Source organism: Leptopilina boulardi, unplaced genomic scaffold, assembly GCF_019393585.1.
Source record: "Leptopilina boulardi isolate dan_hultmark-lab unplaced genomic scaffold, ZJU_Lbou_2.1 LbouV2_165, whole genome shotgun sequence".
In the NCBI taxonomy this organism is placed as follows: domain Eukaryota; kingdom Metazoa; phylum Arthropoda; class Insecta; order Hymenoptera; family Figitidae; genus Leptopilina; species Leptopilina boulardi.
In genome coordinates, this window is record NW_026137713.1 from 5,975,815 (window position 1) to 5,999,046 (window position 23,232).

At 27.8% G+C, this 23,232-nt stretch overlaps 2 protein-coding genes across 4 annotated transcripts; both read left to right on the forward strand.

Moving 5' to 3' along the window:
* Positions 1–281: 281 nt before the first annotated feature.
* On the forward strand, positions 282–4,065 carry LOC127277230 (sodium/hydrogen exchanger 9B1-like). Of its 2 annotated transcripts, XM_051298150.1 has the most exons (10): positions 282–430; positions 736–918; positions 1,038–1,255; positions 1,406–1,622; positions 1,709–1,884; positions 2,484–2,602; positions 2,853–3,014; positions 3,350–3,496; positions 3,573–3,674; positions 3,758–4,065. In XM_051298150.1, exons 2-10 carry the CDS (start codon positions 839–841, stop codon positions 4,031–4,033), a joined length of 1,497 nt encoding a protein of 498 aa, XP_051154107.1. In that variant the 5' UTR covers positions 282–430; positions 736–838; the 3' UTR covers positions 4,034–4,065. The 2 variants fall into 2 exon arrangements, with proteins under 2 accessions (XP_051154107.1, XP_051154106.1); XM_051298149.1 differs by having other exon boundaries at positions 1,038–1,622.
* Positions 4,066–11,396: 7,331 nt separating this feature from the next.
* LOC127277406 (probable serine/threonine-protein kinase DDB_G0282963) lies at positions 11,397–23,085 on the forward strand. Of its 2 annotated transcripts, none has more exons than XM_051298514.1 (16): positions 11,397–11,537; positions 12,390–12,564; positions 12,651–12,709; positions 12,797–12,980; positions 13,079–13,251; positions 13,360–13,476; positions 13,565–13,783; positions 14,034–14,517; positions 14,599–15,664; positions 15,725–16,703; positions 16,765–17,676; positions 17,753–19,589; positions 19,790–19,988; positions 20,067–20,168; positions 20,294–20,419; positions 20,517–23,085. In XM_051298514.1, the coding sequence occupies exons 2-16, from the start codon at positions 12,394–12,396 to the stop codon at positions 21,083–21,085; spliced, it is 7,197 nt and encodes a 2,398-aa protein (XP_051154471.1). In that variant the 5' UTR covers positions 11,397–11,537; positions 12,390–12,393; the 3' UTR covers positions 21,086–23,085. The 2 variants fall into 2 exon arrangements, with proteins under 2 accessions (XP_051154471.1, XP_051154473.1); XM_051298516.1 differs by having other exon boundaries at positions 13,565–13,771.
* The last annotated feature ends 147 nt before the right edge of the window (positions 23,086–23,232 follow it).

Here is a 23,232-nt window from a genome sequence, read left to right on the forward strand (position 1 = left end):
AATTCTTAACGATACATCTTTCATCTTCTTTACAGTGACATATATATAGAGTAATACTGCAGTGGCTAAAATTCACGTATATTAGTGTATATAAAATATAAATTTTTTTTTTATTTTAAAATGTTGACAGAAGACCCTTCTACTTCGTTTACGATCCGTATAATTAGTTTCAAATCGAGTGAACACAGTTATTTTAGTAACCAATATATATATATATATATATATAATGCAATACGATGTTTTCACAGTTCAATTAACAATCTGCATCCAACTTCGTGGCACTAAATCAATCTCTAATTTGATGGCAGATAATTTTCATTTTTTTTCAATTTTCTATAATGTGGTATTCTATCATTTTATAGTATGAAGAAAAACATAATTTCAAAAATTAATAGGAATTTCAAAATTCGTGCACACAAAAATAATTTTAGTAAGATTAATTATTTTTCTAATTGTTTATAAAAAAATTATTAGTTGCTATGATAAATTTATTATTTTTTTCAAATATATAAATTAATACTAACTATAATATTATTATTAATAATAATTATACTAATTATTATTATAATTTTTTTGTTTGGAAATTATTTTATTATTTATTATTTATTAATTATTATTATTATTAATTATTTTTATTAATTACTATTATTTATTTATTAGGTTAAGTATGGAAATTAATGATTGAATATAATTTAAATTGGATATTTTACTAGTTTTTTTTATATATATTTTCAGTTGCTTTTTATTGAGTTGTGAGTAAACTTTGCTGTTTCGTCTATAATTAGTCGATTAACCTATTTAATTATCAAAATATTAACGAATCGAAAATTCCGCTTTGATGGATTCAAATAAAAAAATGACTGATGAGGCCAGCGGCAGAAGAAATACAGAATATTTCCAACGTTTCGTACCAGAAGAGTAATTATCCCCACGTAGAAATTTTTTTTTTTTATGTTTCACCTCTATTTTTAATAACATTTATTAATAAATAACAATAATTTTATTTATTAATAAGATACATTCTTTTTTTTTTTTAGTCCACCCAATGTGGAGAATCCTGAAGAAACATGTTGTCATCGAATAACATGTTGTTGTCCATTTTTACGTGAAAAATTAGTAACACAGCCAATATCAAAATGTGGCAATCAACAATTAATATGGTCCGATTTATTTTGGATAAAAACTTGTATTATTCTTGTATTAATCACATATGTACTTCTCTATTGTATTCTTGGTGAACTAATGTTACCAGGCGGTAATATGTTTGGTTTATTTATAATAATTTTATCATCATATTTTTTGGGATGGTCATTAACGTACATTCCCTATTTACATATACCGCCTGTTTTTGGAATGCTAATGGCTGGTATTATTATTCGTAATACACATTTATTTAATATGAAAGAGGAATTTGGTACAACAACAACTGCCAAAATTCGAACATTTTGTATGGCCTTTATTACACTTCGAATTGGTTTTCAATTAACTACATCTCCACTGAGGGAACATCCATTCTTTCTCATGATCCTGGCTTTTGTACCTTGCACTATGGAAGTATTGGCTGTTGGTGTTTGTGGTAAATTTATTCTTCAATTACCATGGAATTGGTCATTTCTTGCTGGGTATATTTTTTTTTTGATAATATTCATTGTTATTGTAAATAGAAAAAAAAAATTGGCGAATTAATTTTTTTTTCTTTTTTTTTTAGAACAATAATTGCCTGTATGTCACCAGTTGTGACTGTCAATTGTATTTTGGCGTTAGCTGATCGTGGATATGGAGAAGATAAAGGAATGGCGTCTTTACTTTGTACAGCAACATCGATTGATGATGTGCATATTGTTGCTCTATATGCCTTTTGTTATTCCACTGTTTTTAGCCATGGTTTGTATTTCAAGTCAGAAGTTTTTTTTTTAATAATTATTTTAATTAATAAAATTTAATTATTATTTAACTTTTAATATTAAATTTATCAAGTGCGGTTAATGAATAGAAATTCGATACACTGAAAAAAAAATTATTTGATTCAAATACCGGTGTATTTGGTTATTATCAAATAAATATTTACTTGAATCAAATATTTCTTATTTGAATCAAATAAATGGTATTTGCTTCAAATACTGAAATATTTGATTCAAGTAAATATTTATTTGATAATAACCAAATACACCGGTATTTGAATCAAATAAATTTTTTTTTTTTCAGTGTATTATAAATTTCAAAAATGCACTAAAAATGAGAAATTATAATGAATTTTAGATAAATTTGCATGTGTTTTTAATTTTTATAATTCAATATATTGAAAAAAAATTAACGCGGAGAAAAACAGGTCAACTGTATTAAATTAATATCGATTTGATCAAAAATCAGAGAGGAAAAATATGTTTTTCAGTTTAATAAACATTTTTTTTTTTTTTCTTTTTTTGAATTTCCCCAAGTGCAACTAAGGCGAGAGATAATAAAATTTTAATAATATGTGGCAGATGAACTCAGAACAGAATGGTGGTCTTATATCCCTGGAGGAATAAGAGATTTTCTACTTGCCATTATCGCTGGAACTTTTCTAGGCACGCTCTTCATATTTTTTCCGCATCGCAATCACGTACGTATATAACATTATATATATATAGAGTATTTCTCTCCAATGTTGTAAAAAAACAAGTCATTTCCTCTCTCGCCGGAATTTCCGTGATTCATTATATTGATCAGTATATCGAAAATATATGCTGACACAATATAAATATAATTTGATTAAATTCATATTTTTTAGTTAGTAATATTTTTATTATTATTATTATTTATTAATATTATTATTTTTTTTATAATTTATTTTTAGTTTTTTATTATTTCAGAAATATGCAACCGAATTTCGATTGACTTGCTTAGCGCTAAGCTCATTGATGTTTTGCTTTATAATATCGAAAATTTCAGTGACTGGCGGAGGATTTCTCGCATCGGTCATTATGTCATTTATCGCGTCGTCAGGATGGCGAATCTTATCGGCATCGTTTGACGTAACTATTAAATTTTATCGTCCTTTTTACGTAAAAATATTTACTATCATTAAAAATATGATATTAAGTCGATTATAAAGAAAGATAAAAAAGAATTATATAATGAAAAATTAAAAAATACAAAAAAAAATTATAATTCTTTTGTCAATAGAATGAATTGTAAATTTTGATATATAATTATCGGAAATAACGTTTCATAATCAATTAAGTAAATTTCCCTATACTGTTCTTTACAAACACTCCTGTGTTTGATTATTGTTAATTGCTAATTATTAAACAATCAGTAAATGAAATATCAACATTTATAGTGAATTTTAATAACTAATTATGTGTAGCTTGCACCATTTAGAAGAGCCAGTTCAATCATATGGCATTTCATGCAACCGATATTAGTTGGTGTTATTGGCGCTGATATTGATTTTCACGATTGGTCTTCTGGAAGATTTGGTCTTTACATTGTTTGCATTTTAATTGGATTAATAGTTAGTAAAAATTCTATTTATTGCAGACTTTTTTTTTTTTATTTAATTTGAATTGAAATTATCACCTAATTCCTAGGTACGAAGTCTTTTCGTTATTCTATCAACATTCCGAACTCATTTCACCTATAAAGAACGAATTTTTATTGCTCTATCCTGGATGCCGAAAGGAACACTTCAAGTAAAGTTACAAACAAAATTCAATGAAACAGAAATTATCTTATATCAGAGTTTTTACAGTCACTATTTGATATTTTCTGCTAGGCTGCCCTGGCACCATTAGCATTAGAACAGGCAAGGAATGAGGAAAATGCAGGAGATATAGAACTAGCAACTGAAATTGTCCGACTATCTGTAGTTGCCGTTGTGTTTCTTGCACCTCTAGGAGCTATTTTAATGATGATCACTGGACCCCTGCTACTAAACAAAATCACAACTGAAGAACAAGAGAGAGAACGACGATTAAGTTACCTGCGAATGATTAGTCTTCAACCAGTCATTAAAAGCAATACACGCAATAAAATTGATAATCCCGAATAAATTTCTAAATTCTCAATTATATTTTCCTCCATAATAAATATGTGAAAAAAATAATAACTGTTCATTTACTTTAAATATCGTCTAGATGAAAAGACCGTAGGGTTAAATCGCCAATTTTTTAAATTATAAATTAATTTCATCAAATTAAAAAAGAAAAATCGACTCATCTCAAACAGTAAATAAAAAGAAAAAACGACTCACCATTCGATGAATCCCTCGTCGGTGGTGATTCTGAGTATTGTCACTTCTGGACCTCTTTCTCGAAGATCCAAATACCACTTCTGTTGACGCTTTTCTAAATCTTTCACGTCCATTAACTGAAAAATTACAAATTCAGTTAAAACTCAAAATAAATTATTTTCTAAATAATAATAATATTCAATTTTTGTTCAATGAAGTTGATTTCAAGTTAAAAATAAACTTTTTCCTATATAAATATAATGGGAGATTTAATATGTACATATATGTATATAATTCACGAATTCTAAAATCTCGTTTCCGCATAACCGAAGTTTCCTAAAATACACATTTGTTTGCGACCGAGACAATAATTATTGGCAAAGTGAAACTGGGGCGCATTACCGACAGTGGTGCACTGCATCTTGTCCATTGTTTGTAAATTGAATTGAGAGTCGAGCAACCGAAGAAGATAAGACAGAATCGGATGCTTTTCAGCTCAATGTGTTCAAAAACTTCTTTCATACTACATTTAATAAGCTATAAACCTAGCAACGTGTAACCCACTTTATAAACTTGATTCTAACTTCCAATGGCACTTATCCATATTATCGCGTCTTTAGTACTTTTTTTTCTAAATTATTCATTAAATTTTTAATAATTTTTTTTTTTTAAATAAAACAGTTTTAATTTTATTTTAAAAATAGATAAAATTAAAAATTCTATAATTGTAATAATTGAAAATATTTTAGTTACAATACGAAATTGACCGCGGATGAAATTTGTCAAAAATTCATCACTAATGTATACACGCGGAAACTTTAAAATTAATTACCAGAAAATTGGCTACTAACGAGGTAATTTAATGTTGGGAAATTTATGTCCTTTGCGTGTAAAATATCACATAACTGTCTGATCGACCAGGACCTGAAATAAATCCGATCAGCCGCAGACACGATCAAAATCCGTCTCTCTCCCTCATCCTCTTTCCGTCCATGCTCAATACGCTAGATTTAACAATTTATCAGCAATACCTTATACATGCATCTATATATATATATATATATATATTTATACCATATATTTATAATGAAAACACTTTTTTGTTGTACCATAAAAATTTGTTATTGTCCCAAAATTTATTTTTACTCAAGCATATTGTATTGTACAAATTAAAAAAACCGAATTTTTAAAAAATTATAATGAAATTAAAAAAAAAACAATACAACTAAATTTTTTGTAATAAAATTTTTCCAATAAATTATAATATTTACCTTAATAACGAATGTTTAGCTTCAAGGAGATTTTTTCAAACTGAATAATCCTCGGAGATCCTTACTTTCAAGTTAAATTTCCATTCAGAAAATGTGAAAAATAAACGTCAAAATAGACCGTGTTCTAAAAAGTCTGTGTGAATTCTGTGTCCTTTTTTTATTTTTGCCATTATCTTTGAAGTACGTGACACAACAAGCCATTGAGGATAGAATCTGCAAAAAGAAAATTAATTAAAATTCATTTTATAAGATTTTTATTTAGTACTAGCAAAATTAAACGCGCGCAAGCGCGCCAAACTGAGTATTTAATTGTTTGTTATAAAGAAATTAAAGATTAATATTATCAATAATAATTTAATTTATTAGAATATTATTACATATTAAATGATAATAATGAAAATTATATGTTTACAGGCCTCGGATTATACGACTTTTTCCGACTTTTTTCAAAAATACGACTTTTTTCGACTTATTTTAATAAAATGCGACATTTTTTTTTACATTTGAAAAAAATGTAAATAAAATACAAATAAAATATAAAATTTTAGTATAAAATGTAGATCTTCTTCAATTCAATTATTTATCAAATTTTAAACTAAAATGATTCTTCACTAAATTAATTATTTTTAATAATTTTAATGAAATACATCACAAATTCTATTATATCAAAATTATTTTTCAATTAAAATTTTTATGAAATTATCAATTGTTTATAATTTTAAAAAAAATATCACAATAAAATTGAATTATTTTTTAAAAATTTCAATTCAAAATTAACTAAAATTCAATTATTATCCGAAATTTTAATTCAAAATCAATTAAAAATCCAATAATTATCCAAAATTTTCAATTTAAAATTTAATTATTTACTAAGTTTTCAATTTAAAATGAAATAAAATTCGATTATTTTCTAAAATTTCTATTCAAAATTAATTATTTAAATTTTCAATCAAAAATAAACTTAAATTAAATTATTATCCAAAATTTCAATTGAAATTCAATTATTTTCTAAAATTCCAGATCAAAATCAACTAAAATTTCTATTCAAAATTAATTATTTAAATTTTCAATCAAAAATGAACTTAAATTAAATTAATATCCAAAATTTCAATTGAAATTCAATTATTTTCTAAAATTCCAATTGAAAATCAACTAAAATTCAATTCTATTCAAAAATTTAAATTCTAAATTAATTAAAATTCAATTCTTTTAAAAAATTTCAATTCAAAATCAACTAAAATTCAATTATTTTCCAAATTTAAACTCAAAATCAACTAAAAGTTAACTAAAATACAATTATTTTTCAAAATTTTAATTGAAATTCAAATATTTTCAAAATTTTTCAAAATTTCAATTCAAAATAAACTAAAGTTCTATTATTTTCAAAATTTTCAATTCAAAATCAACTAAAATTCAATTGTTTTCTAAAAATAAATTCAAAATCAACTAAAATTTAACTAAAATAAAATTATTTTCCAAAATTTTAATTGAAATTCAATTATTTAAAAAAAAATTCAATTTAAAATCAATCAATTACTTTCAATTCAAAATGAACTGAAATTCAATTGTTTTCCAAATTTAAAATCAAATAAAATTTAATTATTCTCAAAAAATTTGAATTCAAAATTAATTGAATTTTCAATAATTTGAATTTAAAAGCATCTAAAATTTAATTATTTCTAAAATTTTCCATCGAAATTTTTTTTTTTTGAAATTTAATAATTTCAATTATAAGTCTAAGGAAATTCAATTATTTTTAACTATTTTAATAATATTTTTTGAAATTTCAACTATCTGAAACCATTTTTCAATTAAAAATGATTTTCAAATTATTGTATTTTGTCCGGATTTTCTAATAAATTTTTAGTGAAATCATCTAAAATTTTAATTACAAAACACTTAAAGTTTCAATTAATTTCAAAAATCTCAAATTTAAATCTTTGAAAATTTAATTAAATTTAAAAAATGTTTTCCAAAAATTGTTTAATAAATTATTTTTAGTTCTGTAAAATTTAATAATTTTTTGAAAATTAACAATATCTTTTAAAATTTAATTATTTCTAAAAATTTCAACTTTAACCCTTCGAAAAGGATTATTATTAAAAAAAAATTTTTTTATTTAAAAATCTGTAAAATATTTTTGTTAAAATAAAAAACAAATCCACTTTTTTTGGAATATAAATCGACTGAAACGACTTTTTTTGTGTCTTTAAGTTGATTCAAGGCCTGTGTTCTTATAATTAATATTTAATAGGTATTTGTTGGCCCCTGGTACGTTAAAAATTAATTTTTAAAAATAAATTTTTTTCAAATTACTATCTTGTACAAAATTTCCTGGCGCATCTTTTTTCTCATCATAAATTTTTTGTATTTGTATAGAATTTTTGAATCAATATACAACTTTAAAAAAAATTTCGTTGGTAAACGTTGTGTACTTCAGCTTCGTGAATTGAATTTTCGAATTTGGAATTTTAAAGAAACTTATTCCGAAATTTGGAAACACAATTATACAACTTTGGCAAAAATGAGAAAAAGAATTGTCAAAATTTGACACGTCATAAGATTACTATTCAAAAAAAACACGTGAAATCAGAAAAGGCCAACTTCAAGTTAGGACAGAAGGACAGACCAAGCATCTTATTATTATATAATTTCTTTTGTACTTAAATATAAAATTAGAATAAACTGACAATAATTTCCAAACAATTAAATTTACAAAATTTTCGAAACTAAATGCCCAATATTGAGTTTAGAGAGAGAAAAAAAACATTTTTCCCCATCGTATTCGCAATTGTTATTCATTTTTTTTTTAGCAGACATGCTATAATTTTTTTTCATATTTTCAAGTAGCCACCTAGAAAATCCTCGAGAACAAGAAGATTCAATTAATTGCACTACTACGCTTTGTCGCGGTTCTTAAGTTTTAGGTCGAAATTATGCTGACACACAAGCCAGGGCAACGAAATTATAAAGGAGCACATAATCAACCTCATTTAAAAAAAAAAGAAGAAAAAAAAAACAAGAGACTGAAGGATCAATCAATAATATCTAATTATCCGAGTCGAGAATATAAGGAACAATAGTCCCATATTTTCGTATTAATAAAAAAATCAAAAATTCTAACTGAACAATTTTTTATATTTTGAACCTTGGATTTTAATTTTCTAACACTATAGAAAACAAATTTTCATTTTGTATCAATTTTAAAAATTTGACACAGTGCATTACAAAAGTCCTTTCTATTTCCATTTTCTTTTTTATCATTTTTCTCGTCGTCCTTTTGTATAACCCATCATGAATATTTCGTCCTTTTCGTTCCCCTCATCCGCTTTTTCATATATTTACGAAACATTTTTCTTCTTCGCTTATAATTTCAAAATAGAGAATTTAAAAAATTCATCGAAACAAATATGCGTATATACACTCAAAGTAAATGAAAACATTAGTTTATAAAACGAAAACAAATGTCCTTCTTTCTCTCTCTCTCTCTCCTTTCAAGAAAAATGCGTTTTCGCAAATAAATGATCTGTTTTTGTTTCTCTCGTGATATAAAAATCCTACGACGAGTTTGAATATATTTTTGCTGAAGATTCTATCTGTATAATAAGGATAAAACTTTCTTGTCCAGACGAATTTCAATTTCATGAAATGAGATGCGGCTAAGCTTTTCCACATAAATGCGTTGCATATTCCCGCTTACGCGGGTGAATAGTTTCAGAAGAGAATCAATGAGGATTGAAAGCTCCTCAAAAGGATACCAAATACATATATATATATGTAAAACCAAAAAAAAACAGGAAAGTCAAAAAGAAGTTACGCCTGAAATCGAGTTTCCTTTAAAATTGTCGACACAAGCAGTTTTCCTTGAACAATAATTTGAAAAAATTAAACAGAATATTATAAATATTTCAGAAGAAATTAGAATTATTTTTTAAAACTTAATATAATTATTATATTATTATATTTAATATTATTTTTATTATTTATATTTTAATTTTTATATTAATCATTAATATTACAAAAAAAATATAGAAATCAAGTTTCAATTTACATTGTCTCACTAAAAGGTAAATAATTTTAATTTGTCTAAATTAAATTCAAATTTGTATTTAAAGTTTCGAGACTTTTAATGTGAATTTCTCTGTTTACGTGAGTTGAATTTAAACCATCTCCTTTTTGGTCATAATTTTATATAATATATAAAAATACGAATTGTGGTTTTCTATATTATTTGCTTTTTTTTTTTGAATAAGTCAACAATAGAAGAAAGTAAAGAAAAAAGTTTGATTTTTGCATTTGCTCGTTTGTATGGGGGAGTCAGGGCTCTTTTCATGTGAAACAAATGCACTTGTATTGGTACGCACATATATACGTATATATATATATTTATACCAGAAAGAGAAAATACCCTTGATTCAAATGCGCGAGTCTTTCGGAGTGCAACGCAGCCAAACGCATTCGCATAGAGCTAGTGGTGTAGGTCGATAATTTGGACGACCGCCAACCAGACGCTATCACAATCACAAACGAAAGTCATGGGAATAGAAATGAAACATATATATATATGTATTCATAAAATACATATAAATATTTATCTTGAAACCTTATAAAAAATTTAACAAGACAATATTAAATAATTGAAATAATATTCATTTAATATTTAACGAGAAACAAAATTCGTAAATCGATTTCCTCAAATTTATCATTTTTTATGTCATAATCAAAATTTTTTTGCAAATACATATTAAAAATATGTGTATATATTCATCTAAAGTATTAAACATTTGAGAATACAATAAAACATTTTAATTTGCTTAAAATTTAAATGAAAGAATATTTTGCCTTTTTTATTAAATAAATATTAATTATAATTATCGCTATTATATTTATCAAAAATTTAAAATCTTTTTACTTAATTTTAATTTCTAAATTATTTTTAAGTTATTTTAAAAACACATTATTTTAATTAATTAAATAAAACGTATTTATCTGAAAACACATGAAATAAATAAATTGACAAAATAAATTTATTCGATGTTGTTTTAAAATAATAAATATTCTTTCATTTAATTGTAATTTTTAGTCAAATCGATTTTAAAAAAATTTATAAACAATTAACTTACTTATTTTGCAATCTTTGTTGAAATTTGTGACCTTTTGTCCTTTTTCAATATTCCATTATGTACAGCAAAAATTGTAATTACTGAAACAAAAAATAAAAGAATAATAAATAGAATAAAAGAAATATTCACTGAAAAAAGAACAAATTTAAATCCTCAAAAATTTATCGGAAACTTTTAACAAAGAAAAAAAAATGATTTTCAATCATTTAACATATATAACATAACCTAGAATTACAGGTATATATCAATATTATTAAAAAAAAAAACATCAAATTACCGATTTTTATCAAAATAAACAATTTTTATTGCAATTGGGAATGTTTTCTCTTGGCGCCATTTCTAACCTCAAAATCATGCGCAAAATATTTGGTCACTTTCTTTAAATATTCTCCATCATTCCAATTTTAATTCTTATATTTTCTAACTAATTCAACAATTTTGAGAATACTGGAATATTTATTATTAACAATAATGAGAAAAAAAATCTGAAGATTTTCCGGTAAGCGGAACAAAACAGTCACGCATGGCAAAATCAACGACAATTGAATATAAATGATACCAAGAAAATTACTACAACTTCTAGAATAATATTTCTAGTAATAAAAATAACTAATAATAAAAATATTAATAAACTTTTTTTGTTTAAATAAAAAATTAGATTGAACAATGGCAAGAGAGAAAACTTCTATATTGAGAATCACTGGACAAATGAAAGAAACAATCGTTTGTCGCCACCTGACGGTCAATATTTAAAGGTTATCATCAACATCTCATAAATAGAGATAGTTACCGACAGTTCCTTACATTTATGTTCATACATTTCTAAACGGGAGTTATTTATTAAAATATGTCGTGTAGAAGACTTTTATTAATTCAAAAAATACTTTAAATTATATTTTACATCCTATATCATTGGTTTAATAATCAAAAGTGAGTATAAGCATCAGCATTAACATAATATAGAGATAAATAAATGTCACTGGACGCTTCATCTACGACGTAGATATTTAGGGAGGATCTTTCTTAATTTTTTTCCACATTAATTAAATTCTTCTACATTTACACATAATTTTTGTATATTAATTTAATAAATTATGTGAATAAATCAATTGAACAATTTTATAAAGATCATGATTGAAAGTAACGATTTTGTGAATAATCTAACGAATAAACGACCATGTTTGCCCTCTTGAACAATTCTCTACAAAAGATACTTTCTTGACACTTGTAGATGTATGTATTGGGTGATTATTTTTACACGATTGTATGTATATATATTCACACATCTTAAAAATTGAGATACACCCAATTTATTTGAAAAATTTTAAGATTGAAAATTTTTTCTCTCCTACTTTTCTTTTTTTAGAAAATCTTTGCTTTGTGATTGAACAATATTTTACTTTGAAAGTGCAAGTGATGTATTGTTAGAATAATGCGATATTTGATTACAATAAGAAAAAAAATAACAAGGTCGAGTGTTTATTTACGATATTTGTGTTCAGTGATTAGCTTTTTGAAATAATTTTGTCAAGCTGCTAATGAGGTATCTGTTAATTTTTATTCTCTTAATTTCCACTGATTTCAACAGTTAATGGATAAATATGAAAATTATTTATCGTAGTATTTATTCATTTTTACTTTACTGTATTTTATTTATATTTACATTGATACATTCAATTGATTTATAAATATATATAAAAAAAATTATCATGATAATTTTATTTGAATTTAATGACAATTTTATTGTGTGAGTGTTAAAAAAAAATGTAAACACAATTTCAGCCAAATGGAAAAACAAAAAAAGAAACGGGACATGATTCACTGTACTCAGTCCCAAAATATTCTTCGAAATTTGATGCTTCGAGATTTTGGATTGAGAACAACACATAAAACAAGTACCAAGGAGCTTGAGCCAATTGCTGAAACAAATCTTGTACTCAAAGACCACAAGGAATTGGTAATTAGATTGATATTTAATTAAATTAATTTTGTTTTATTTTCAATTAGCAGTGTAATAAATAATTAAATCAATTTTTGTTTTAGAAATGTGACTTGCCTGGCGTTCCGAGGGGATCATTTTTAATGGTCTTTAGTCCGGATGGGTTAGTATATTTAAAAAAAAAATCATTATTTTGACAAATTTAAAGTTACTAATATTTTTTGAATCTTTTTTTTTTTTTTTTTATCAGTACAAAAGTCGCTTCAACGCACGGGAATCATAATATTTACATAACGGACCTCACTACGGGTAAAAATATCCAAACACTTTCGGGACATCCTCGAACTCCTTGGTGTATTGCATTTCATCCGTCTTCGAGTGAAATTTTAGCTTCCGGATGTTTAGGTGGTCAAGTACGAGTTTGGGACCTCAGTGTAAGTTGAAACAATATTTTCTTATTTTTATTAATTTATTTTAAATTTACCAGCATTAATGGAAAAAAAAATTCTATTTTTCATTTTTTGCGAAATAGGGAGGAAGTGAAGTATGGAACTCGGATGGTCAAACAGTGATCGCATCACTTGCATTTCATCCTTCCGAAAGATTACTTGTGATCGCAACATTCAATGAAGTTCATTTTTGGGATTGGAGTCAGTCTGAACCATTTGCCGTTATTGAAACAAAACACGTGAAAGAAAGAGTTAGGTCTGTAGAAGATTTAACTAAAATTATATTTATATTATGAGTTCTATTTTTTAAAATAGTTTTCTAATTTTGCCGAATTAATAAATAATATATTTATTTTTGTCGTAGGTATGTTGCTTTTGATAATTTAGGAAGAAAACTAATCACAGGAATTGCGAACGTCCTCCCACCTCAAACACAATGGGATCGTCCTCCTTTAGAACAATTGTACCGATCTATTCCCCGGTAAGTTTAAGAAAAAATAATAATTAATTTCTCTTTGGAAAAATAATTATTAAAATATTTTTAAAAATTATTAATATAATTATTTTAGACTTGTTCGAGAAAGATCACAAGAGTTCGAAATTTCTCAGCCTTTTTCTCATTATCATTCCTCATCGCCACTTCATCTTTGGAATCATGGAATGATGCCGGGATCAAATAGATATCGAGATGTTTTAGACGAAAGAATTCCTTTTACTGATGGGAGAAATATTAGAAGAAATCAATCAACCGAATACGATCCACGACTTTTACAAAGGTTTTTTTTAAGGTTATCAGCATGGCTTTCTTTTAATTTCTTTGCACATTAATTTTTTCTATCAGTTAATATTTTAATTATTGTAGTAGAAAATAGAAAACTAATGAAAATTTTTGAAACTATACTTTCTGCTTTTTTACTGTTTTTTTTTTTTTTTAACGTTTATAGTTGTTTTTGTCTCTTAGTTGCACCATTTAATTTTCCCAATTAAAAAATAATTTTCAAAAACTAATTAATTTTTATTTTGTTAAAAAAATTTCAGAGACGTGACGGTACCGGTAGTTTCTACACCATTAAGACGACCCACGACAATGACAATTTTTCGTTCAAATAGCACGGCTTCTGATCTTGAATCCGATCGAGTTATCGAGAGAATTCCCGAGCAAATTCCAAATACAAATGCAACTTCTAATCAGCGAACTAATGAATTGAGAAATGAAAATCGTTCCTCTGTTGACGATAACAATAGCAATGGAGAACCATCAGCATCTGATAATTCACGAAATCCATCACTTTTCTCAAGTCTTCATCCGAATTTCTCAAATATCGAAAATCCCCTAAGATACGATCATCTCATGAATTTATCGGAACGATTCCAAAATATTTTTTCCGAAGTAAATGAACGAATGGTTCGTAATAATGGCCCAGAAACTGAGCGTAGATTAAATCTTTGTTATCAATTTTTAGTCGATCAATATCAATCAATAGTTCGAAGATATTGTGATATCTCTCGAAATAGAGATACTGTAAGTTTATCAAAAAGATTAATTGTAATTTATCAAAAATTTTCTTTCTTAAATTTGAATATATATATTTTTTTTTTTTAGATTGATCGTGGAACAGATCCAATGGACGCGCCAGAATCATCGACAAATTCGCAATCAACGGAAACAAGGGAATCGAGTCGTTATTATTTAGCAACACAAACATCAGCTTCGATATTGAGAAGTATGTTAAATTACAGTGCACAGGCGAATAATACAAATTTAGAAAAACTTCAACGTTATCAACGTGTTTTAATGGCAGGGGCCGAGCAAGAGGAAATAGAGCCGGCACTTCAAATTCTTCGAGAAGCATTAAATGCAACAGCCGTGAATAATAGTGCTTGTCTCGCGAGATTACAAAAATTACGCGAACGTTTAAGAGCTCATACAACAACACTTTTTTTGCATTCAAACAATCGTAGCAATTCAGGTCTTCAAGTTCTTCGTAATGCGCTCAATGATGAAATTGAAGCACTCAACAATATTGAAGTACAACTCACAAATACAAGTTCACGAATTGAAATTCTACGCGATGAATTGGCAACAAATGGTGTTTTGCGTCCCAATCAGGCAACAGCGGCTTCACAATTAAATTATCTCGAATCTATTTCTGCAATGTTATCTAATAATAACACTTTGCGTCCTTCTAGAAATGGAGAGAGTAGTTCAACAAGGGAGACAAACAGAAACGAAGACAATAGAAACAGAAATGATGAAAGTAATCGAGTTCCCGGTGGCAGAACTGAAGAAAATCAAGAGAATCGCGAGCAGGAGAATGAGGAGAATGTTTTTCAAGAATTAAGAAATGAAATGACATCATTCAGGGATGATTTTATATTTCGTAGGAGAAATCTAATGCGATCAGTTAGTGATAGAATTTTAAATATATTGGAAAATTTTAATGATCTAGGAGAATCGTCTACAAGTCGATCAACACCAAGGGAAGGAAATAGAGGAAATTCATCTCACAATAGAAGTAGAACGCAATCAAGCTCAAGGACAAATAGAAGAAGAGTCGACGATACAGATACGGATGATGAACCACCAAGAAGAAGACGTCGACGCGAAGGTTCTCATATTTGGTATCCAAACTACAATTCCAACTCGCGAGCTCGAATTGATATTCCTGGTAAGTAACAAAAAAAGAAAAATTTTTTTAAAAAATTTAATTACATTTTTTATTTTTTAGAAGACAGTTCACCGTCCAGTGATGAAAGTTTCAACGAAGTTCGATCACAACTTTTTGGCACCTCTAATTTCACAGTAAGCTCAAGATCCGCCTTTCAACCGAGCATTCCAAGGCAATCGCAAACGCAAAATTCCACAATTCCACCGGAAACAAGAAATTCCAATCAACCAACAACAAATCAAAGTGAACAAAATGAAAATTCACCAACTGATCAAAACATCAATAACGACAGGAACCAAAGAACATTAAGTATGATCACCTATGAATTACGAATGGCTCTCGATTCATTTAAACGTAGTCTCAATTCAGAGCAATCAAATCAAACTGACAATAATTTATCGAGTCATCATACAGCAGCTGAAATTGCACGTGAACAATCAGAGAATGGCTATTGGTTACTCGAGGAAAACAGTAATTCCGACTCGAATCAAGAGGATCATAATTTAAATCCAAATTCAAGTTTTCAAAGATGGACCAGCCGATGGATACAATTAAATCCCTCAACAAGGGACAGTGATAATGAATTTTCAAACGAGAATGGTAGAAGAAATACAAATTCAGAATCACGAAATCCTGATAGAAATCAACTTTCGCCAATTTCGATTAATTCCACACGTTATGAGCAACCGCCATTATTTCCTTTTAGAAGTCTCCGTGAAAATCAAGCAAGGCGAATGGAATCATCTCAGGAAACAACTGCCAGTAATAGCGCTCAAAATGACAATAGAACGGAATCTGAAGCCAGAGCAACAACATCGAGAAATGATGATTCACGAGATGACGATGAACCACGTCATTCACGAAGACAACCACCAATTAGAAAGGGAATTAATCCCGAAGCCAAAAGAATCAAAGAGGAACGAAATCGACGAATTAATCGAATTCTCTCGCAAAATCACACTCTCACCGATAATGTTGGCGTTCGTCAAGGAATTCCACTTCTCAGCAGATACATCGATAATATGGAACGATTATGTCGGTGAGTTTTCTTATTTCCATTTTTTCTTTTTCATTGATTATAATTTCCTTTTTTTTTACAGTGCTAGATTAGAGATTGTACAACTTCAACAAGTTCGAAGAACATGGGAGGATTTACTACGGCAAATTCGCAATCTTCACGTAACTGTGAGAGTTGAAGGTGAAAATGCTGATCAACAACCTTCCACAAGTGGAACGTCATCTGCTTCTTCCTCAAATTCACAAAGTTCCACAAGTTCCAATGAAACACAAAACAACGAGTCGGCGAAAAATTTCAAGAAAACCCTCATTGAAAATTATAAACGCGAGAGCAACGAGGCGGACAATAAAACGGTATTCTGTATTATTATTCAACCGTCCACATCATCATCACCATCATCATCTTCATCAACGCCAGCAGCAGCAGAAAGTACAGGGCAAAAAATTCCTAAAACTCCCTCACAAAGTGGAACGCCCGATTCGAATCAAAATTCGACAAACATTAGTCTATCAAATTTACTACCCACGGAATCGGAAATGCGACGTATGAGACGAAATAATCGTCTTTTAGAAATATTGAAAGCATTACGTGAACGTGAAACTTGGTCTGGTTCACCAATTAATCTCGATGAACCACAACCGCAACCAAATGCTATGAGTGATCATACATATTCGAATTTGACAAGTAACGCAACTGTTCAACTACCGAGTATTGCAAGTTTTATTTCCAATTTATCGGCAAGTGTAAATATTCCATCGACAACGCAACTTCTCGATTCTGTTGAATCATCATTAAACGATGATGACGGTCCAAGTTCATCGAGAACATTAAGAAATTCTCCAAATACTTCGTCAGCTAATCCTGAGAATGAGAGCACATCTGAGAGTTCAAATTCGGCATTATCAATGGATTCGTCGCCAAATAATTCAAATAATCGAGGAAAACTATATACGTACCAAAGAGTCTGGCGATACGGACGCAGAATGTATATCAGGTTTGATAAATTAAAAAATATATTAATTTTATTTGTCATTTTTTATTTGTAAAAATAATTATCCCATTTTTTTCAGACGACCAAGATTATTGTCTCTCGGTCCAAGGAGTATGAAACGTGGCTCAAGAACTCAATTCAATCCTTTCCGACATTACGAGCATCGACGACCGTGGCCAATTCGACGAAATGATTCACGTGACTCGCGAATGACAAACGGTAACACGACTAACAACAACAACAACAACAGCAACAACAGTAATAATAATAATAATAATAATAATAATAACAACACTGAACGAAATCGTGTTCAAAACACATCGGAATCACTTCAAGCAATGATTGTTCGTCTACAATCATTGGTTAGACAACAACGAGCATTAGCGCGAAATAGCGAAATTAATCGTAGTTCCGATAGTGATAGACAATCGGAAACAACACGCGATAATACAGAAAATCAAGAAATGGAGCAAATTCGCGAAGTCACACGTCTAAGAGCACGAGAGGTTCTTAGTTTAATGGTTGAGAGTCTCACGCAATTTTTCGAGGAAAATAGACCCGGCAATGGTGCACAAAGCAACGTTCTTTACGAGCAAATCTTCAAGGTCTATGTTCTACTTCATCTCGCTCTTCAATTAACTGATTTATTAATCGAACAATTGGTGACAACGCGACGCGAATTAGAATCCAGTCAATATGGACCTTTTAATTCAGATTTTTTTGTTCCCACTCCCGATATTGTTAACGAACGACGAAACAGTCGAATCGATAATGGCTTACAAACAGAGGCTAATCGTTCCGATGTCAATCGAACAAATAATGATTCGTTTGAAAATAATAATGTACGCGAGGAAAATGCACCAAGCGAAACAAGAGATCGTTCACAATCCAATAATACCGATTCTTCACCAGATCAAGAATCAAGAAATTATCTCAATATTCTCGAGGAACTGCGAACACTCTTTCATATTCCCTGTTGCAATAATGAACAACGAAATGAATCTTCCCGTGAAGCGGAAAATTCCACTCGTCCAGAAACATCACAAAATACGGAATCAAATTATTTCACGGAAACAAATACAGCGAGTAGTTCAAGAACGCCTGAACCAATAAATGAAAATTCTGGTGATCAAAATGTGAATCATATTTCCTCGGAAAATGCATTATCAGCGGAAGTTCAAAGTATCGTTGAGAGAATACAAAATAATCGTAATGACAATAATAATGATCGACCATCAAATAGATCATTGGATAGTAATAATCATTTGGATAATGATTCTGGTTCGAGGAATAATTTTCTATTGGGTCTTTCACAAGATCTAATAAGAATACATGAGGAATATGAACGACGTAATAATAATAATGAGTCGAATGATCGTCAACGAATTAGTAATAATGATGGTGAGGGAAGAACTGCGAGTTCATTTTTGCAAACATCATTGCCAATACATTTAATTTTATCGCGAAGAGGTCCCTTGAGATATTCCGATTCAACATTTAGACGTGAAATTTTACGAATGATACGTCATAGACATGAGGAAAATTATTATATTAGTCATCGTTTAGAGCAACTCGCAAGATCAACTCATCAATTGAGACATGATTATCATTATGGAAGAAATCGACCAGCGCCCGATAGAGATTATGCATATTTACCGCGACCACCTTATCTTGTCTCAAGAAGTCGTCCTCTTATTTTTGACAGAGATCCTTTACTTTCATCCTCGGCAACGACTAATCGTCATGAATTTAATGTGCCCATTGTTCAAGTTGCACCGCCAACACCACCGCATACGCCACCTTCATATTTACCAAATTCCACGCAAAATAATAATGAGAGTTCAAATAATACAAATAGTAATTCTAATAATGAACAGGCGGGACCTAGTACATCGAATTTTGGAAATAGAAATCAGGTAAGTTAAATATTTTTTTTTCTAATTGTTAATAAATTAAATTTATCTCAGTAAAGTTTCATTTAATAACAATCAGGTGATTTAAAAATTTTGTTACGAAACAATTCCAACAAAGTTTACAATTTATTTTATTCGTTTAAATAAAAATTATAATTGTATTTGTATCTTTCAAAAATCTGAAAAAAGAAATTTGTTTTCAGGACTTGGGTGGATTTCAAGTTTTATCACCACAATTAAGAAGATGGTTCCTGGCTCAAGCTACTTGGAGGGGTTCGAGATATTTAAGTCAACGTTATGGATCATCTGCTAATGGTGGAAATGGCGGTGGTAGCGGCGGAGGAGACGGAAGTGGTGGACAAGATCCGGGTAATGACGATAGCGATGATGTTGATATAAGAGGTAAAAAGAACATTTTTTTTTCTTATTTCAAATTAATTAAGAAAAAAACTTAATTGTGTTTATTATTATTATTCACAGATCAAGTACCTGTTGGCATATCATTTAATGGTTTGGAAATTCCAAATTATCGTGTTCAGGCTTGGGATTTTTCTGACGGTGAAATTCCGGACATTACAAATCGTGAGTGAATTTTTAGAAAATAGAAGAAAATTTGCAAAAAAATTCAAAACTAATATTTATATATAGAATAATAAATTTTTCAATGTTGCAATTTTCAAATTTATAATTGAAGATATTTTTTTTAGCCGAGAAAAATGTTGTTGTACGAGAATGTAAAATACACAATGATGCAAGTATCGACATTTCCGCTGACGGAACAATGTTAGCAACTGCGTTACCATCCGGAAGAATCAACGCTACTACCACTCTTGGTAAGAAAAAATCGAATATTGATAATAATTTAATAATTAACTTAAACGATAATCAAAATTATTTAAATATATAATTATTAATTATTTTAAATTTTAGGAGTCTACAGTTTACAATGGGAAAATTTGGGAGAACGAGTTTATTCAACAGTAACTGATCAAACAGTCGTTTCACTGTCAATGTCACCGGCAGGACAACATCTTCTCGTTGGAATTGGATCAAGAAGAATTCATATTCCAACAAGGCCACTGCCAATGGCATTAATTTACAAACTCGTTAATCGTGAACCCGAAACAGAGAAAAAAGTCACCGTTGACTCGTCCGATTCGAAATATTACAATATTTTCGATCGTACACATTCATGTAGTCGAACAGTTGTTTATGTACAAGGTGCGCCAAATTTACGTAATATTTATCGTCGCGATCCTAATGCGCCACATCCCGAGGATGATAGACAAAATTATCTCAATTGGAGGAATCCAAGTCCCGGTGGAAACGATATTGATATGAAGGACACAAAGGAGAATATGATTCTATTAAGGGAATTGCTACAAAATAATAGGGAAACAACTGGACATATAAGTTTAAATTGCATTCGATGGGTACCACAACCCGGTCAAGGAATGATTTATACCACCAACAATGGTCAACTAAATATTCTTCACTAATGTGATTATTAGTTTTCCTATTTAAACGAAATTTCTCCAATTTTTCTTCTATATTTTATTTATTATTTTTTTTTTTTTTGTTTCTTTTACACAATTCAAATTCGGGAAAATTTGAATAATATATATTTATTATTTATTAGGCGATAATTAATCTCCATGTTTCTCTCTGTTATAAAATATATTTTATGAGAAACTATTGATTTTAAAAATATCAATTTTAAAAATTTAATTAAATAAAAATTTAATTAATCTAAGTAAAAAAAGAAAAATTGAGAAAATTCGTTATCTAGGATTAAAATCAATGTTCCAGCCTGCAGAAAATGTTTTTTTTTCTGCATTGGCAAAATTGTAGAAATGTTTCTTAGTTTACGCGTTAACAGTGATCTATTAAACTCTCTAAATATAGGTTTAAAAAAAGAGTCTTAGGCGATCGAGTTAGAAAAAAAAAAATATATTAGAAAAAGTTGCTATCAATGTTCATAGCACTGAAATAAAAAAAAAAGGTTAAATTTTTGAAACGATTTTCATTTTAAAGCAAAAGCTTTTTGAAAATGTTTTCCATACATTTTCTAATATATATATTTATAATTTACTATATTTTAAATTAACATTAAAAAGGAAATTAAATTTTTTCAAAATAATAAAAAAAAAGTGCCATAAAAATTGCAGGCAACTAATTCTAATAAATTGATAAATTTATATTGGATATAAATTTATTTCCCGTATCTGTGAAGATTTTTTTCTGCCATCCGAAATAGATATTTTTATTATTATATATAAATATATATATATAAATTCAGTCCCGAAGGCGAAAAAAAATCCTTTATATAATAATGTACTTTCGAAGTAATATCTTTATCTTGTAAGATCTATTTTTTTTTTTTTTTTTTTGTATAATGTATATTAATTTGCATTGAGCAATTTATGCTGTTTTTCGTATTAGACTGACTTTTTAATTATAATCTGAGTATTATATATATTTCACGCAAATGCAATATTTTTTCTTATGTGATAGCGAATTTCGTGCCATAAATTAAAATTTTTTTCTTTTCGTAACTATAAATTATTTTTTTCTTTTTGGTGAGGGGCAAAATTTAACAGGTTTTTCAAAATCGAAACTAAAACTAATCGAAATTAGAATTATTTTTGTGTCACGTGAATTATTGTATTTCCCTTTTGAAAAATAAACGATGGTGATAGTTTCGCGTTATGAATTTAAGAGTCATGAAATTTAAACGTCGACTATATTTTATGTTTCAACGTTACAATTATATTTTTTATATATGTAGAAAATATAATATTAAATAAGAGACCGTAAGTGATACTGATGAGAATGATTTTATTTCCTTTTATGTTTTTTTTTTTTAAATTTTGTTTGTTTTAAGGCATCAAATCAAATTTGTAAAGCAAGAAATTGTAATTGTAAAGTAATTATGAAGAGAATTAAACTTATTCCAATAAGGAAAACTCATAAAACTGATTAGTATCATTTATCGTTTTTTTTTTCTGTTCTTCATTTCTTTCAAATCCCCGAAAATATTTTTAAAAAAATTCAATGTCACGAAAAATTATAAATATTTGCGATTAATTTAAAAGCTAATTGTGCGAATTAAAAAAAAAAATTAAATAATCATCGAGACTAATTAAATTATTTAAGAAAAAAAAATAATATCTCCAGTGTGACTTCTCCCGTGCTTCTTGACACATTATCATATTATATTATTATGTATTTTTAAAATCAATTTAATATTAAAAATCGGTTTGTGGAAATCATGAAACAAAAAAAAAAAAAAATTTCAAAAAGAAATTATTCATATACTGAAAGTATGTTTTCTTTTTCTCGTGACATTGTTTCTGTATTGTCAAGAAAAAAAAAATATATATATACATTGTTTCAAAAAAATTGAAATGAAAGCGATCTTTATGTACCCCCCAGAGTCGCATTTCAAAATGCTTGTGATTGAAAAAAATTATTGATAATAAAATTGACTTTGACTTAATATCATTATTCTAATCTAATTTCAAATTATGACTTTAATTATTGATTTCTTAGCCATTTTAATGTTTAAAGCGATATATATATATATATGTAAATATTTATTATTATTTACCTATATAATAATATAGGTTTTTAATTAAATAAAAAA

What these genes read in the sequence shown, in the direction of transcription:
- LOC127277230 (XM_051298149.1), top strand. Translation starts at nt 839, where the DNA reads ATGGATTCAAATAAAAAAATGACTGATGAGGCCAGCGGCAGAAGAAAT. An exon ending in CAACGTTTCGTACCAGAAGA is followed by an intron (nt 919 to 1,037) that starts GTAATTATCCCC and finishes TTTTTTTTTTAG; the next exon opens with TCCACCCAATGTGGAGAATC. An exon ending in TTTTTCCGCATCGCAATCAC is followed by an intron (nt 2,603 to 2,852) that starts GTACGTATATAA and finishes TTATTATTTCAG; the next exon opens with AAATATGCAACCGAATTTCG.
- LOC127277406 (XM_051298514.1), top strand. Translation starts at nt 12,394, where the DNA reads ATGGAAAAACAAAAAAAGAAACGGGACATGATTCACTGTACTCAGTCC. An exon ending in TTACAAAGGTTTTTTTTAAG is followed by an intron (nt 13,784 to 14,033) that starts GTTATCAGCATG and finishes AAAAAATTTCAG; the next exon opens with AGACGTGACGGTACCGGTAG. An exon ending in AATATGGAACGATTATGTCG is followed by an intron (nt 16,704 to 16,764) that starts GTGAGTTTTCTT and finishes TTTTTTTTACAG; the next exon opens with TGCTAGATTAGAGATTGTAC.